Source organism: Rhinopithecus roxellana, chromosome 10 (assembly GCF_007565055.1).
Source record: "Rhinopithecus roxellana isolate Shanxi Qingling chromosome 10, ASM756505v1, whole genome shotgun sequence".
Taxonomy (NCBI): domain Eukaryota; kingdom Metazoa; phylum Chordata; class Mammalia; order Primates; family Cercopithecidae; genus Rhinopithecus; species Rhinopithecus roxellana.
In genome coordinates, this window is record NC_044558.1 from 40,488,757 (window position 1) to 40,505,187 (window position 16,431).

The 16,431-nt window shown below is 33.7% G+C and overlaps 1 protein-coding gene across 2 annotated transcripts in view; it reads right to left on the reverse strand.

Annotated features, from left to right (window-relative positions):
• CNOT2 (CCR4-NOT transcription complex subunit 2) overlaps nucleotides 1-16,431 on the reverse strand; it is a 110,086-nt gene that overhangs the window by 21,908 nt on the left and 71,747 nt on the right. For both annotated transcript variants that reach the window (XM_010358718.2, XM_010358721.2), the window contains 4 exons: nucleotides 14,273-14,339; nucleotides 3,834-3,981; nucleotides 2,941-3,123; nucleotides 558-637 (listed from right to left, as the gene is read on the reverse strand). In XM_010358718.2, coding sequence (XP_010357020.1) covers nucleotides 558-637; nucleotides 2,941-3,123; nucleotides 3,834-3,981; nucleotides 14,273-14,339 — 478 coding nt within the window. The remainder of the gene's footprint in view (nucleotides 1-557; nucleotides 638-2,940; nucleotides 3,124-3,833; nucleotides 3,982-14,272; nucleotides 14,340-16,431) is intronic.

Consider the following 16,431-nt stretch of genomic DNA (forward strand, 5'->3'; position numbering starts at 1 on the left):
TTTTTTACTGTCAAAATCAGAGTTAGTTTTCCATGTAACTAAATTTTATACATAAAACTGGATCAATAATTCATAAAGGTTAAATGCCAACATTAGTATTATTAAAACTATTAAGAAAAAATGTAAGTGTTCTACACAATTTTAAAGGTTCTCTTCAGTTTGGATCTCCATAGCCAGAATGTCATACCACCCAACGTAGTCTAAGCTATAGTTCTCACAGTTGCAGGGCTGAGGACAGTAAAAGCTATGAAGCAAAATATTTTGAGGCATAAATACGAACTAAGTTAATGTGTAGGCTCTCTCTAGGTGTTAAGGAAATAATCCTGATGTTATAACACAAATTACTATGTTACCATGCCAAGTAAAAAATACATATATTTACATATCTCTCAACTATTCACTGTATTGAATTCTATTCCTATTTCTCACTGAATTAAAATCTACCATCTAGCACAATAAAAAATCCTACAGTATTTAAAGACCAGTGTGTTGAATTGCTTTATATTTCATAAATCTATCATATTTTTTGTAGGGTACTAGCTCCAGAATAAGCTTACCTGTTCCATTAAAAATGTTACTTGATAAGGAGTTATTCATTCCAAATGCCTGATTCCTGTTCATTCCAAATCCAGACATACTGGGTACATAGAAAATAGTTTTAGATATACAGTAAGAACACTAACTTTCAGATGAAGAAAAACAGAAGTGTATATTTTTGGTCTCTTCATATAAAATAACAATATGTTTCAAAACCAACACTAGTATTATTTTTCTGAATCTATTCTTTATCTTTACTTGAAAACTTCTCTAAAGTCCTTCCATGAACAAATGAGAACCAGAACAATTTAAGCAGATTAGTTAAAAAACAAAATCTCAAGAATTTATATATGAACCTTGAGGAAAACAGATTCAGGGCACATTTTGTGTACTTGAAGAGTCAACTTACTGGATACCTGAATTACCTAACCTCAAAAATATGCAGGTTAGTGTTAAGATTATTCTTGCTAAATAGTTGTTTTTATTCTTTATTGGTAAAGCTTGCAATTACTACTTTTCATAACAGATCTTCTCTCATACAGCATCCATCTTTCCCAACTAGCATATAAACTCCTCATGGACAGAGTTTATGTCATATGCCTCCCATGTCAAACTCCTCCCTGCGTCCTCTGCCCTTTAGTGTTCAGGAAGACATAACAGACATTCAATAAATATGTAGCTGACCTGAACCGAATGGTGCGTTTTAAAACTGAATTCAGTGCTCAAAAACACATCATTCTTATCTAAATATAGTTTATCTTTCATATACTTAAAAGAAAACACAGTCTATGGTGTCCCCAATTTTAAATTAACGCACAACTGGTATTTCGTAAATAGTTACAAATGCCTCCCTCCCTTTTTTGTAAAAGACTAAGCATGTGAAGAAAAAAAAAAATAAGGCTGAACTTAGAGCAAGGCCAAATAATTAAGAGTGTCAATAGGAATTGTTAATGCAGATTCTATAGTGAAACTACACGTCTTTAACGTCATATATTCTTCTGATAAAAGGTACTTAGTGTATCAATGTTGTAAGTGGGGTTAATCTGTATGAAGATGACAGGGGTTTTTGGGTTTTGACTAAATCTATAAACCTATAGCGAAAACAATTTTTGGATAAAACATGCAGCTGACAAAACAACAAACACTCTAGAGAAGAGCCAGAAAGTCAATGGAAATTTTTGTTTAATAGCATATTAGAATTGCTGATGCTATTACAGGTACCATCAAACATGGAATAAGTGCTCAGAGATGAAAACAATTTATAATAAATACAATCTGCCAATAGTAGAAATAAGCAGGGTTTTAGAGATCCATGTTACATTGACAATTTAAGCAAAGTATATTTTAAAAACAAAATGTGAAAAAATACTGAAAGGTAAAATTTTAAATATACATTCAATGCCCAATACTATGAGAATGTACAAAGATAGGATAAAGTTACGATAAAGATATAAGGTTAGAAAGCTATCAAGGAGATGAGAATTTTGATAACTTCACAAATAAATTTTTTAAAATTTAAAAGAGCAGTAAAATTATAGATATCTAAATAAAAGCAAAACCCGGAGTTTATGGAATGAAGATTAAACAGTAAATGTGCTAAACCTATTTTAATTCAGATGTTACTAGACAAAAGAAAGTGAACCAAATAGGTATGATAATAACAACTAGATCAAGGTCATTTTGCCCCTACATTTCTCCATTTAAAAAATATACATATACATGTAGGCAATCAAGCTTCAATACTACTTGGCAAGAAAGTGTTGTATTTCAGACATAATTCTCATACAAATTACCCAAACAGCTTGAAAATCTAACAAAACGAGTAACTCCTCTTATTTGCAAAGTATATGCAACAGACTATGCAAAGAGAAGTGAAAAAGTACAAAAACCCATCTTTTTGTTTTGAATCCCTAAACATGATACGGTTTTCAAATACTATAGATGTGATCTTAAAAAGTCTTTGGTTGGTAAGTCTCCAATGCACAAAACCAAATCTTACTTGAGAAGGTATTCAAAGTATAACTAAAGCAAAGTAATAACAGTCACACATGTCTCCAGTTCTATTCATAAGCCTAGAACTCTTAACACACAGGTAATCAACTTATTTTATAAAGAGAGGACATATCAACTAAAATCTGCCTGGTGGCGAATCCAAGAACAATCCTTTTCTAACAACAACAACAACAACAACAACAAAAAGTTTTAATGTGCTTTCCAAAATCAACCTGATTTTCAAGAAAACGTATTGTTTTGTGATGGGTAACAGAATCTTTGGACATAAATGCATGATGAAACACACTTATTAAAGAGAAGCCACACCTCAAGAACAAAGTGAAAATATGAAAAGGCAAATCTGAGTATACCCAGAAAGACAATTATACACAGTATCAATAAACATCTTACCTGTTCACAGTAAAAGGCTGTCGAGAAGGCTGCTGCTTTGGCATACATATTATGCTTGGCGAGCTTCTGTTGGGGCTACCTAACCCTGAACTGCTCATGCTATTTGTCCTGCTAGGAATTCCAATGCCCTGACCAACCTGGGAGTGGTTCATCATATTCCTAGGATTCATAGGCAAAATACCCCTGAAAAAGAAGTCCATTATACTAAATAAGCTCTCTACAATCACTCATTAAAATTCTCTATAAATAATCAATTGGTCCAACCCTAGAATCTCAAATATACTTTCAAATTGCAGTTCTAATTTTTATTAATTCTTTAGTCATTCTAGCTCTTTGAAAAGAAAAAGTAAATAAACAAGAAAGGGCAAATTATAGTGCAACTGACATGGTATCTAAGATAAAAGAACTACTGGTGTGACTGTGACATAAAATATAACATATTTCACACACATGATTAGAATAATTTCATTTCAAAGGCATATCGTTTTATCCTCTGCATACTAAATGTATAGTCTATGTCATCTGTTTTACTTTATGCTCATTAGAGCAATGGATGCGTGGTGAGGGAGCAATGATCACAATCATCTGGGGAGGAATTTTAAATTGCACATATTTCTTTGAGGAAGACAGATGCCTTTTGAAAAAGCTCCCCAGGAAGTGATTAACCCTTGATATCCACCCCACTGACAACCAGTATGAGAGCTGCAGTATAAAAACCACTTGTATTGTACTTAACAATTTGCACTGAAATAAAAAGAGCATAGGTATTTTCTTCCTCAGTGAAAGGCACTGAACCAGAAAATCAAATAATTAATTACCCTATTAAAAAATTAAAAGTTTGCTTACTCTACCAAGATACATTTTGAAAAATATTCTGGTCCATTAATAAATACCTGCTTGGAGATGGAGGCGTATGAAGTGACATTGTTGGTACCCCTGTTGTTGGCGTGACGTGGCTCGGTAACTGAGTGCCTTGTGATAAGCTGCGATTTAACTGAGGGGTATTGTTGCTCATCCCCCTCATTGGAAGGCCTAGTGCACCTAATAAAAAAATTCAGAAGAAGGAAATTCATTGCCATCAGGAATGAAATTGTTATCCATCTTCTGGAGTTGGCAATTTAAGACACTTTTAATGACCTAACATAGTACGCAAATTTTAAATGGATATATTTGATTCATTCCAAATAAACTCTGATTTTAACAAAAAACTATGTTCTAGTCTGAAATTTAATATTACGAATGGATATTTCTTTCATATTCCTATTTTTCATATTTCAATTTCATTATAAAGTATATCAATGACTAACAAATAAGTTACAATATTATGAATAGATATTGCTCCAAAATTTTCTTAAAGGCCTATTTGCACATATGTACATGTGTATATACAAAGAGGCCATTATGAAATTTTGCAATCATGTGTTTTTATGTCTTTATTCACAACTGATGTATACAGAAAGACATTTAATTAACCCCACTTTGCTGAAGTAGTTTTAATTTTATGTGATCCTTTAAAAATATATTTTAGAAAAAGCCAATTTACTATTTATACATATTTCTCAACATTAGTATTTTTACAACCCCAACATAAAATGCCAGCAACTGTTAAAAAAAAACTCAAACTGATATAGCTATAAAAGACAAAATTTTAAAACATTTAAAAATATGTCAAAATATAATGGCCCTATATTTATCTAGTACCCCTGAAGCCAGGTGTGGGGATGGACTATACATTCTAATAGGTTTATTTTTTTAAAGACTACTAAGAGTTTTATCATTCCGATACAAAACAAAACAAAACAAAAAAAATACTTTGGATAAACTTTTTTTTTTAAATGTATATTTCCTGAGTTTTTATTCAGATTATAGGAATTATAATTTATTTAATAATCCAGGATATTTATCATAGACAGCATACGTTTATTTTGTTTCCTTTTATGCTTCAAAGTCAAGAAGTATAGCTATCACTTATGCTGTCATATCTGTCTACGAATTCCTCCTCCTTTCCCCTATCTTCCTGACCCACACTTTTTAGTGCTTTCTATTTCTAGTCTGCTTCATCAACCAAACTTGTTCTGAACTAGAGATTAAATAAAAGGGATAAGATAGAGTGAGAGCTAATCAGTAAATAGATGACTTCAGTGCTAGGGACTTAAGGTGATTTTATCTTTTGGCATAATAATGTTTCACCTTCCAACCTAGGGACAGGAGTGGTTAGCGAGTATCTCACTGATTGTTATCTTAAATTTGGCAGCCTGTATCTCAGCTTGTAGCCTAACTTTGCCTCTCAACTGAATGAATCCAATCAATCTAATTCAATACAGCTAATATATTCTATGTATATACTTTTCACTCAAGTTTCATGAAGACCCCTGCTTGGTTCTGCCTTTCTGTAAGATACTTTAAGGGAACTGGCCTAGATTACATGTACACTGTTACGTATGTCTACAATCACCGTAAGTTTTGTGACTATGAGAATGCCACTAGCTGTAGCCACTTTCTCTGAATCTGGGACAAAATAAGGAAGAATAAGAGATTAAAAATCAGCCTGCTTAAGATTTCTTCTGAAGAAATCTGTCTTTTCCCTCCCTAAAGCACACCATTTTTCTTTAAGGCTTTCTAGGTGTGCTCATAACCATCAACATGATACTTTTCACATCATTCATTCAACAAACATTTAATGAATGCCTACTATGTAACAAGCATTGTGCTAGCTGCTGGGGATACAGCAGTGAACACAATAGAAAAGGCCCCTACCCTCAGGGAGCTTACATCCTACTCCCTAAACATGCTGTCCTGAAGTCAGCTATAGCTGCAAATTTTCCTCAGGAATGTGTTTCTCACAGTTACTGACCACCAAGATAATGTCAAACAATTTTAGAGCCAGAAGGGATCTTAAAGATCACCTAGTTCCCATTTCCCAGACAGATAAGGAAACTGAGCCTCATATAAGTTAACTGACTTCTCCATGGCAACACAAAGAACTAGGACTAGAATTTAGATCTCTCAGCTCCTTAATAGCAGCACTATGGGAGCCCAACAGAACTCTCGATTAGCACCCCTGTGAGTGCCTATTAATTGCAACACCTCTAATGTATTTTCTCGCTGCTTCCAACCTTTTTTCTAAATCTCCATGTCTTGCTCTCTTCCCTCCATTTTCTTTTTCTCTCATCTTCATACCTATCAGTTTTCTTTCTTGTTTTACTTTTCCTTTACTTTTCACCCTCTCTACACATTCACCACCATAAACAACATACATTTTTCAAAAATCTAGTGCACCTTTGTCCCCCTTTTAATAATCGTTGAGCCCTACAAAAGGCTCACTGAGATTTGACTCCTTCAAGTCTCCACATATATATTATTCTCTGCTGTATCATAAAAATTTATAATTTCAGGAATATTTTAGAGATTGGAAGTTATCTGAACATCAGCAAAAAAAAAAAATCTGGAGAAGAAAACAAAAATGGTAAGGCTGTCTTGTCAATTAGGGATTGGCATCCTTGAATTGATTTTAGTGCTAAAACTGGACAGAGACCATATGGAATAAAGTAACTTACTTTCAGTGTTTAATTTTAGCTTTCGAAAATTAATCTTCACAAAAACAGCTAACAATTTCAAAAAGTCTAAGTTTCATTTTGCTGAAGTAGTACAAAAAGATCAAAAAAGAGTACATCACTTCAAATTGGATCATCAACCCCTGAATACTCAATAACTGTTACTTTAAATTTATTTTAAAAACTGAATTTCTTTAAAACATAAAGAATTAATGGCACTGGATAGGTATATATAAAGATCTGTTTTTGGGAAACTAAATACACCAAGTCATTAACTTTGAGTTGCTTGAGTCCTGAATAGGATCAAGGGGAAAAAAAAATCTAACTTCTCACTAGTATAATTAGAAACAATCACAGAAAATCATCTCTAAAATATTATGCCAAGAATAGGACATACAGCTGAAAAAAAGAAAAAAAAAAAAGAAAAATGGGAAGAACTCAAGGAGTTTCTTGGCATAAAAAAATGAAAACAGGCAAAAATATGTATAAATGAGTTCTGTATGAGCAGGTGACTGGGGGGGACAGTAAAATTAAAATTTATCGGGCACTTCTCAACAAAGCACTATACTACTTCATCTCACTTCCTTCTTATAATCATCTTATAAAGAGGGTTATCACCTTTTTACAAAGAATAAAATAACAAAATTTTAAAAAAAGTTTAAAAGGTTGTAATTCTGAGTCAAATTTTTCTTTCAATCTAACAACTGCTAATTACGAATAATACAAATGGAGGACTATACGAACACATTCTAAATAGATTCCTGCCTCTTATCTGGCAGGGTGTTAGACAGTCAAAACAAATTCTTTATTGATCATTTTTCAGAAACCCTTAAAGAATATGATCTAAGAAATTATTCCACTAATTATTTTCACTGCACAAACTGATTAACAGCACATCCCTTAAACACTTATGGCAAAATATGTCATTCTTTATTCAATATTTTACTAGAAACAAAAAATACTAAGTTACATGAAAAAAATAAAATCATAGCAACCAAATCCCTGAATAGTCATACTTAAAGTCCTCTAATATCTTTATTGGGGTAGGAGAGAGTAGTCCTTAATTGATGCCTCAAAGTGTCCCCTTTTCCATTTGCAAAGCAGCCAGCTTCCTCTAGGAACTCACTGGCATGCCCATACTAAAAAGGGCAACAGTTCTAAATGGTGCTCTATCTCAATGGCTTCTTACTTTCAACCTGTCTTGCACTTAGCTGGTTAATGATCCCTGTAAAATGATTTCCTTATGCAATTTTCTTCATTAAATTGAAAGTATTTTAGAATAGAAAAGACTCCAGAGATTATCCAAGTAGGTTACAGATAAAGAACTCACTTTAGGCATTAAGTGACTTGCTCAAGATCACAAGTAATGAGGCATAAAGACAATGATCCAATTTCTTGACTCCTATTTCAATGTCCTTTTTGCAACCAATATAATTTTCCATTTTTAAATGGTAGTTAATAATGTTTGCATCATCCAGGGAACTTTTATGTCTGGGTCTCCTCTCCAGCCATTGTGATTTTGGGCAATTATGGCAGCAGAATTTTAAAAATTCCCTAGGTGTTTCTATGGGTGCAGTCAGGGTTGAGAACCACTGTTCTATAGTATTAACATTCTGTCAAGACCCAAAGATGTTTTCTAACCTTAACGGACATTTTACTCTGTTTACATACTACATATCTGATTTATAATCTTCTTTCTTCTTTCTCTATTCCTTTCCTCAAATCTGTCCTTTACTACTCATATCTAGCTCCTCACCAAGAATACTTTCCCTTCTCCTGTTCTAGAGATACAAAAGACTACTTAAAAATAAATAAGTGCTATGACCAAGGTGTTTACATGCAGTAGACACGAAGTGTTTGAGTGCTTGTAAGAACTAACTCAGACTTGGGAATAGAATGAGTCTGGGAGCAGAAAAATTTTCCTGGAGGGGATAGAAGTTAGTATATGAATTAAACAACATATGAGACTTAGCCAGGTGTCTGGTGGTGGCAGTGGTGGGGAGTCAGGTGGGTATGAATGTTACAACAGTTCTGTCTGAGAGAATGACAAGATATATGAAAATAAGGACAAGTTATACACCTGAAGGAGGAAGAGGCTTTGCCTTCTATGTGCTAAGAATGCATGAGACAAGAAACATGGATGGAGCTAAGTGGCTTCAACAACTATGAGAAGTGGCTGCTGTGCTCAAATCAGCTGAGAGTGCCAACATGTGGCTGGATCTTTAGAGGAGCGCCACAGAATCTTTACCTGTGGAACAGCTGTGTGGATCTCCCAAGTACACTCTACATTCCTCAACCTAAATTTCTGCTCTAGATTAGTGGCACTCATTCACAAAGGTTTGCAGGTCTGAAAGCTCAGAAATCATTCTTGATCCCTTTCTTTCACTCCTACATCATCCAGTCCCATTAGCTCTATCTACAAAATGTCCCAAATCTGATCACTTCTCAACACCTCCACTAGTCCAAGTCATCCTATTTTTTTTTTTTTCCTGGACTACTGCAGTAGTAGTAACATTCCCTCTCTCTCTCGCTCCATAAAAACAGGACATTTGTTGTTTGCCATATTCTTACTTATATCTTGAAATAATACCTCATTCATTGTAGGCACTCAATAAATACATAATTATTAGAATGAATACATTCCATCACAATGTCTTAATTCAACAGATTCTTGGCATCTGTGGATTTAACACTGGTAGCTTCTACTATGTACAAATGGCTTTCTAGGGTCATGGCATTCAGGTTTCAAAGAAACTGATGTTTTCAGCTAATGTTCACATAGTTACTCTTACAAAGTAATATAATCCTGGCTCTACTACTTACTATCCATGTAACCTTGAGCAAATTCCTTAACCTCTCATGGAGCTGTTGTGAAGGTTAAATGAGTTAATTCACATAAATACTTAAAATCGTATCTGAAACACAGTAAATAATACTCAATAAATATTAGCTCTCTCTGTGTATGAGACATACCTATGGAAAGAAAGCCAACAGGTGGTACCAAAACTGAAGATAAAATAAGATAGTCTAATGAAGTGATAGTTTTCGCCAAAAAAAAAGAAAACAGATGTTTTATGGCGGAAAATGTTATTCTATAGCTGTGTTCTTAAACTTGGAAAGTAGCAAAATATGAAGACTGTACTTCTTGCTGAAATCAATATTAACAGCCTAACAGGTTTCTCCTGTCTTGATATAGTAGGCCATTCCTAAATCTATCCCATGCTGTGGATGTTATTCCCACTGCTAAAACAAGTTTACTCACAGTGTGTTCAATGCTAATCTCAAATATAATCTCATCAGTAAATTATTTTCCTAATCATTTTCTAAGATACATGATTACTCCTGCCTTTGAAATATCCAAATAGTCTACAGCTGTACCATCCTGAATGTGCCCTATCTCATCTGAAATATCCAAATAACCCTGAACTTCTTACTCTACTACATAGCAAAATCATTTGTGTACTTATCCTACTAGATTATATGAGACTGCCTCTTGTTCATCATGCATTCAACATTTACTGAGTGCTTGTCATATGCAAAGTACTGAGGATACAAAGGCAATGAAGACATACAATAAATAATGCAGCAACACCACAGCAGTAGGTATACTATGCAGAGATGGCATAAATGAGGATGATCTCTTCTACCACACATCTGCAGTATCTAGCATGGCAGAACATGCATGGTAGGGACCCAATAAGTATTTGTCAACTTTAGTTCCTACCACCTTTTTGAAGCTTTTCCATACCACTATAGATAACTTTTTCTTTTTTTTGGTTCTTCTCAAGGAGAATGGTATAGACAGACTTTGTTCCCTACAAGTCTGTCTCCACCATTCTGCATATGGTATCTTTAATCTATGTGTTAGCATGATAAGCGGTTATTTAATATTTTACATATAAATACGTTCTATCTTCCCTAACTATAAAACACGTGTTCAAGAGAGCAAGAAATCCCAGAGCACTCTGTACTTATTACTAAGCATTTAGTATCTGTTCAATGGTCCTACAATTTCCTAAAGCAACCAAAATATGTCATGCACCTATTTAAATAGCTGATAGCATCACTTCTGAACCACCCCACCTGTGCTCTGGGTTCTCTATGAAGCAAACAGCTTTCACATAGGTGTTCTTAAAGCAGGAGGCTAAAGAAATGTCTGCTGGAAGCATGAGACTATGTCATTGTTCTCAAGCTAGGAGTCCAGAACTTAGAAAGACAGATTTAGTTCCTCTTCCAACTAAACACCTGGGTCCTCTGAGAATTCAGATACAAATTTGTATAATGAATTCACCCAGATATTTTGCTAAGCTATGTGCCTATAAGATAATATGCACATAGAAAGCACTCAGTAAATGACAGTTTCCCTTTTTCTCCAATCTTACAAGGCCCTAGATCCTGCTGGTAACTAAGAAAAGGTAAATGCAATTATCAACCACTTAATTCCAATGCTTTGACTATCTAGGAGAAATTAATTCCTGGTTCCCTGTTGATTCTAATCTAGGAGACAGCTTAAGGGAGCTCATGGGTCTTGAAGCCTGTAAGGTGTACAGAAAGTCCTCACTTAATGCCATTGATCGTTCTTGCAAACTGTGATTTTAGGCAAAAAATCATACAGCAGGTCCTTGAATAATGTTTCATTCAACATTATTCCATTGTAATGATGATGAGAACAAAAAAATTGGTTTTGTTATATGTAGTTTTGCTTCGAGTCGCAGTTTCAAAAAGCTTACAAATGTTTTTTTTTTTTTGAGACGGAGTCTCGCTGTGTCGCCCAGGCTGGAGTGCAGTGGCACGATCTCGGCTCACTGCAAGCTCCACCTCCCGGGTTCCCACCATTCTCCCGCCTCAGCCTCCGAGTAGCTGGGACTACAGGCGCCCACCACCGCGCCCGGCTAGTTTTTTGTATTTTTAGTAGAGACGGGGTTTCACCGTGTTAGCCAGGAGGGTCTCGATCTCCTGACCTCGTGATCCGCCCGCCTCGGCCTCCCAAAGTGCTGGGATTACAGGCTTGAGCCACCGCGCCCGGCTAAAACTTACAAATGTTAAGTGAGGACTTAATTCACCTAAAAACTTATCACACACTCAAATATAACAAATAGGAAACATTATGCAACTTGAATACAAGAGTATACCCATTGGTTTCTATACTTATCATTCCGTGCACAGTATTCACATGAATTCTTGGATGAAAAGTCTCTTACATATTTGGATACCATCATACTATACTAGAACCGAAGACCATACGAGTCTCTGTTCCAGCATTTTATGGCTACCTCATGGCACTGCATAATCACTTCCACCCAAATCTAGCCAAATCTAAGTTTAAGCACTTCTGTATCTATTCCAAGATGAACTCCCTTTCTTGTTTAATCTCAGTGACTCTTACTTCTAGAGAGGGCACTCTTCCTTCTGTATCTCTTCCACCACTAACCTTTCTAACCATCAAGAACACACAATAGATAGTAGATCTCACATTTTAATGGCATGAATTACAATTAAAGTTTGCCAACTGAATAGAATTAATAGTGGTACTCAAATGCACTTGGGAAACAAAAGAACTTTTAGTTACACCAATCTCAACGTGCAATTACAGTAAGTTGCCATAAGAATAATATCTCTAATCTACACTCACCTACTAATTCCTTATCTCTCCATCTTTCATTCAAGTCAGTCCCTTAAGTTTTGTCATTCTGACTTAAATTATTAAAACCTTAACCCTCAAGCCCCACATGGTAGCTTGTGTTCTGCTGTCTGACAAGGTGTTTGTTCAGAATACCTACCAGCTGAATGACCTATTTGGCCTTCCTGGGTCTGTCCTAACAGACAGAAATTGGCAACCTAGACTCTTTCTTTCTCCACTGGTTATAGTTTCTAGCTCAACATCTTGGAAAGTTGATCTAAGGTTCAATTTTTCTGCACTCTATCTAACATTTAAAATGTCATTTTAAAAGAGTAAGCCATACATTCAAAATGTTGCTTCACCAATGTGACAGGAATATAGTAATTTAATATATTGAACTCCAATGGAAAATGTTTGCCATACATGGCTTCTTTTTAAACTAATAAGTACCTTAAAAATTCTTTTTCTAATGAAAATAAATTTGCTCATGTATTAATCTTTGTATGTCCTTAAAAACAAAAACATAAATGTCTATCATACCAATGACATAACTGCATTTCAAACCTAACCCATTCCATATCTTAGCCCAGTTACAATTTCACATTTGTAGGTTAAAAAAATTAGACCAGAATTTTAAAAAATCCAGATAGCTAATTATAACTATAGTAATTGCCATTATCCTTTACAAAATAACCTTAGTTTCTCAAATACAATTTTTCTCCAATCCATATATACTTTCTGCTGTGATAAACGGTGGTCTTCCAAAAGATAAAGTAAGTTCCTTGCAGTTGCTCTAAAGAAATAAAAAGTAGCTTTAGAATAGCTAGATATTTCTATAGTAAGGGTTACCAGAAGGGTGAAAATCATTCTAAAACACAGGGTAAGCAGAATAAATTACTAGCTAATAATAGTCCTTCAACAACTAGGATAAGTATTTGTAGATAAACAACAATATTTTTTATGTAATAAGCTATGAAAATGTTTCTTGGTTTGACTGGAGAAAAACTGTTAATACAGAGTAAGTTTTATCTACTAATTCTATATTAACAAAATTGTCTTCCATAGCAAAAAAAGAGAAAAGCCACAAAAGAGAGACAGAAAAAAGTAAATGGAAACCATGCTTGTATATAAAATAAGTTTCATCCTCCCACTTTGAATCAATTTGAAAGGTAAAGTGGTATGACAAACTATTCTGATACCTATCAAAACTTTGCTTTTCATTATACTGGGAGAGTTCCAAATCAAATTATTGATTTTTATTTGAAACTGGTTAAGATAGTCAGTCATCAGATGTGTTCTTCAGTTACTCAATTATCCTATAATGTCTGATGGGAATTTATAACACTTTTAATTCCCTTCTATTAACAGAGATTACATTAACAGAAATGAGAGATCAACAGATCTGACATTAACAGAGATAAAATCATACTAATATTTAACAATTTGGGAAGTTAATTTGAGAAAATATAAAGATATTTTATTGTTTAGTTTTATAAAAATTTTATGTGATAATAGCTAACATTTATTGAGCACTTACTATGCACTAGGTTCTGTGCTAAGCGCTTTAAAAGTATTACAACGCTTTAAAAGAAATAGAAGCCTGCAAAATAGAACAAGCATTAAACTGTTTGAGTCAAAAATCTAGATTCTATATCCATACTGAGCTAAAGCAAAAGAAGAAATATTTCAGAAATATTTGTGAAACAAAGAACATTTTACAAACTGCTAAGTAATGAGCTTAAACAGGTGCGCGCGCGCACACACACACACACACACACACACACACACACACACACACACACAGCAGCCAATCAAATAAACTAAAAAAAGATTTTAACTTTCTTTAATTGAAAACAGAGAATGTCTATTTTTAGTTTGTTTAGCAAATTCTTCAAAAATACTGCAAAAAAATTAGATATAAAAGATGTTGAAATAAATTTCATTCTATGCTATATCCAAGTAATAGCAACCTTAGGATCAATAAGGTCTGAAATAATGAGATTTTGCTATGTAAGTAAAATAAAACGATGAAAATTAAACATTTTTCCTTTTAAATCATACAATAAACCCACAAAGGAAGTACTGGTTGTTCTTTATTCGGTAGTTACTTATTTTTCTCCTTGAATAAAGTATCCCAGAATAAACACAAAATTCTTACTTTGTTGCCCGTATAAACTTGCCCCAAACTGAGACAGCTGACCTGATGTAGATGGTGATGCCAGCATCTAGAAACAAATTAATTATATTAGAGCATAAAGAAAACAGAGCATTGCAATTATACTCTACAGATCTGTGAATCATACCATAAATGTGAAAATCTAACGCTTTTTCTCATTCTTCAGAAAAACATAAAACAAACATTCTATAATAGATTCCATGTTTCTTAAGAGAATATCACAATTGGATAAAACCAAACTGTGCAAATGAAATTAATATTTAATACTGTAAGTTTTCTAAAAGTCACATTAACTTCAGCTATAGCAACACTACTATTTCACTTAGCAAGTTAAAAAAATAAAATTTTATAGATATGGTATATAATTTATATTTTTGTGATATGAACTTCACGGCACTTGTATAATGCCTTTGAATTTACTTCATCAATTTTTTTCCTTGTAGATGTAAATTATTTGAAGATATATTATGTTCACAGAACATACATTCATTTTATATTCCTCATAGAAATGAATGTAGCAGTGCTATATACTCAAAGTAAATACGGAAGCTGAGTAAATGAAAATATGTGTGTGTGCCTATTTGTGTATTTACTGTCTTATATTAGACAACCATCAAAACATCCTAATTAAATAAGACATGAGCCATGTCATCAAGGGGCTTACAATCTAGTGGGGAAAGAGAATGAATTATACGACTCATATTTTAAGGCACAGTGTGGTAAATGTTCTAAAGGAAACATGAAACATCACTGGAGCTACACAAAGGTATCAGGAATACACAGAGTGGTAACATTTAGGTACATACAATGAAGGAGTCTTCCCTCAAGAATATGCAGTGTAACAAGTGTGATAAAGGTTAGTAATGTAACCGGAAACCATTTGTACCCCCAAAACTACTGAAATTCAAAAAAATTGAACAACAATTTAAAAATTGAACACAAAAACCCAGTATCCAGTTGTCAAAAAAAAAAAAATAAAGGTTTGTAATATTATTAGAGAACATAAACAGTGGTGACAGGATAACTATGAAAGGAGATAAAGTTCACCTCTATTCGGATATAAAGCTCACCCATGTTAGGGCATAGAAGAATGCAAAATAAATGCCATACAAGAATGGCTACCAACTATAGCAATAAAAAGAAAAATAATATTAAGCAAGAAAGTGGCAATCAAAATGGGCTTTGGGAAGATAACTCTAATAGCAGAAATGGATTGTGTTGAGATGCTAAACTATAACAGCAGAAGTGGAACTAAAAATAAGAGGCATTCTGGTGGTAGAAGTCAGAGTTATTTTATGTCCTGTTGACTAGATGGGGTATAATGGGAAAAGGAGGAGAATGGAGACTCATAGAAGAAAGAACTATCAGAGGCTGATCTGTGGTTTCCAGGGATGGGAAATCATGCTGACACTGACACAGTTAGAAAAACCAAGAAGTGAAACAAGTATTTTTGTTTGGTTTTCTCTATTTTCTCACCCTGTCTTGTGGTGCTGCGAGGTGAAACATTTAAATGGTAGAGGTTTTACAATATGCATTTCATACTATTTTCATGTCAAAATTCTAAGTTGTTTTAATTATACTAAAGTTTGCAAACTTTTTTATACAATTATAGTTTTAGACCAATGATAAACATCAGACGCTCCTGAGGTAGGGCTGAATTATACACTACTCTAAAAAAAAAAAAAAAAAAAAGCAGTAATATTAATAAGACAGTAGTGATTTTTCTAAAAAAAAAAAAAAAAAAAGCATCAAACTTTACAAATATTCCCTCCCAAATCCAGAGGATGTGTAACCTAGACAATTAAACTAACATTCTTTATCTATACAACTAAACTGTATAGTTCTTTCTCAAGTATAACCCAATAGATCAAAAGATGCCTGATAAGTTCTTTTCTTAGGTATTATAGATTACTGTTACTGCATTAACTGAAAATATTTTGTTAAGTATATTAAAAGTTCATTTCCAAATTGCAAGAACAAGAATATATAATAAAGCTTTAGTTGATCACACAAGGGAAAAGGTTTATGGCACATGTATACCTATGTAACAAACCTGCACGTTCTGCGCACGTATCCTGGAACTTAAAGTAAAATTAAAAAAAAAAAAAAAGAAAGCAAGTTTTATCCTTTTTAGTAAGTTT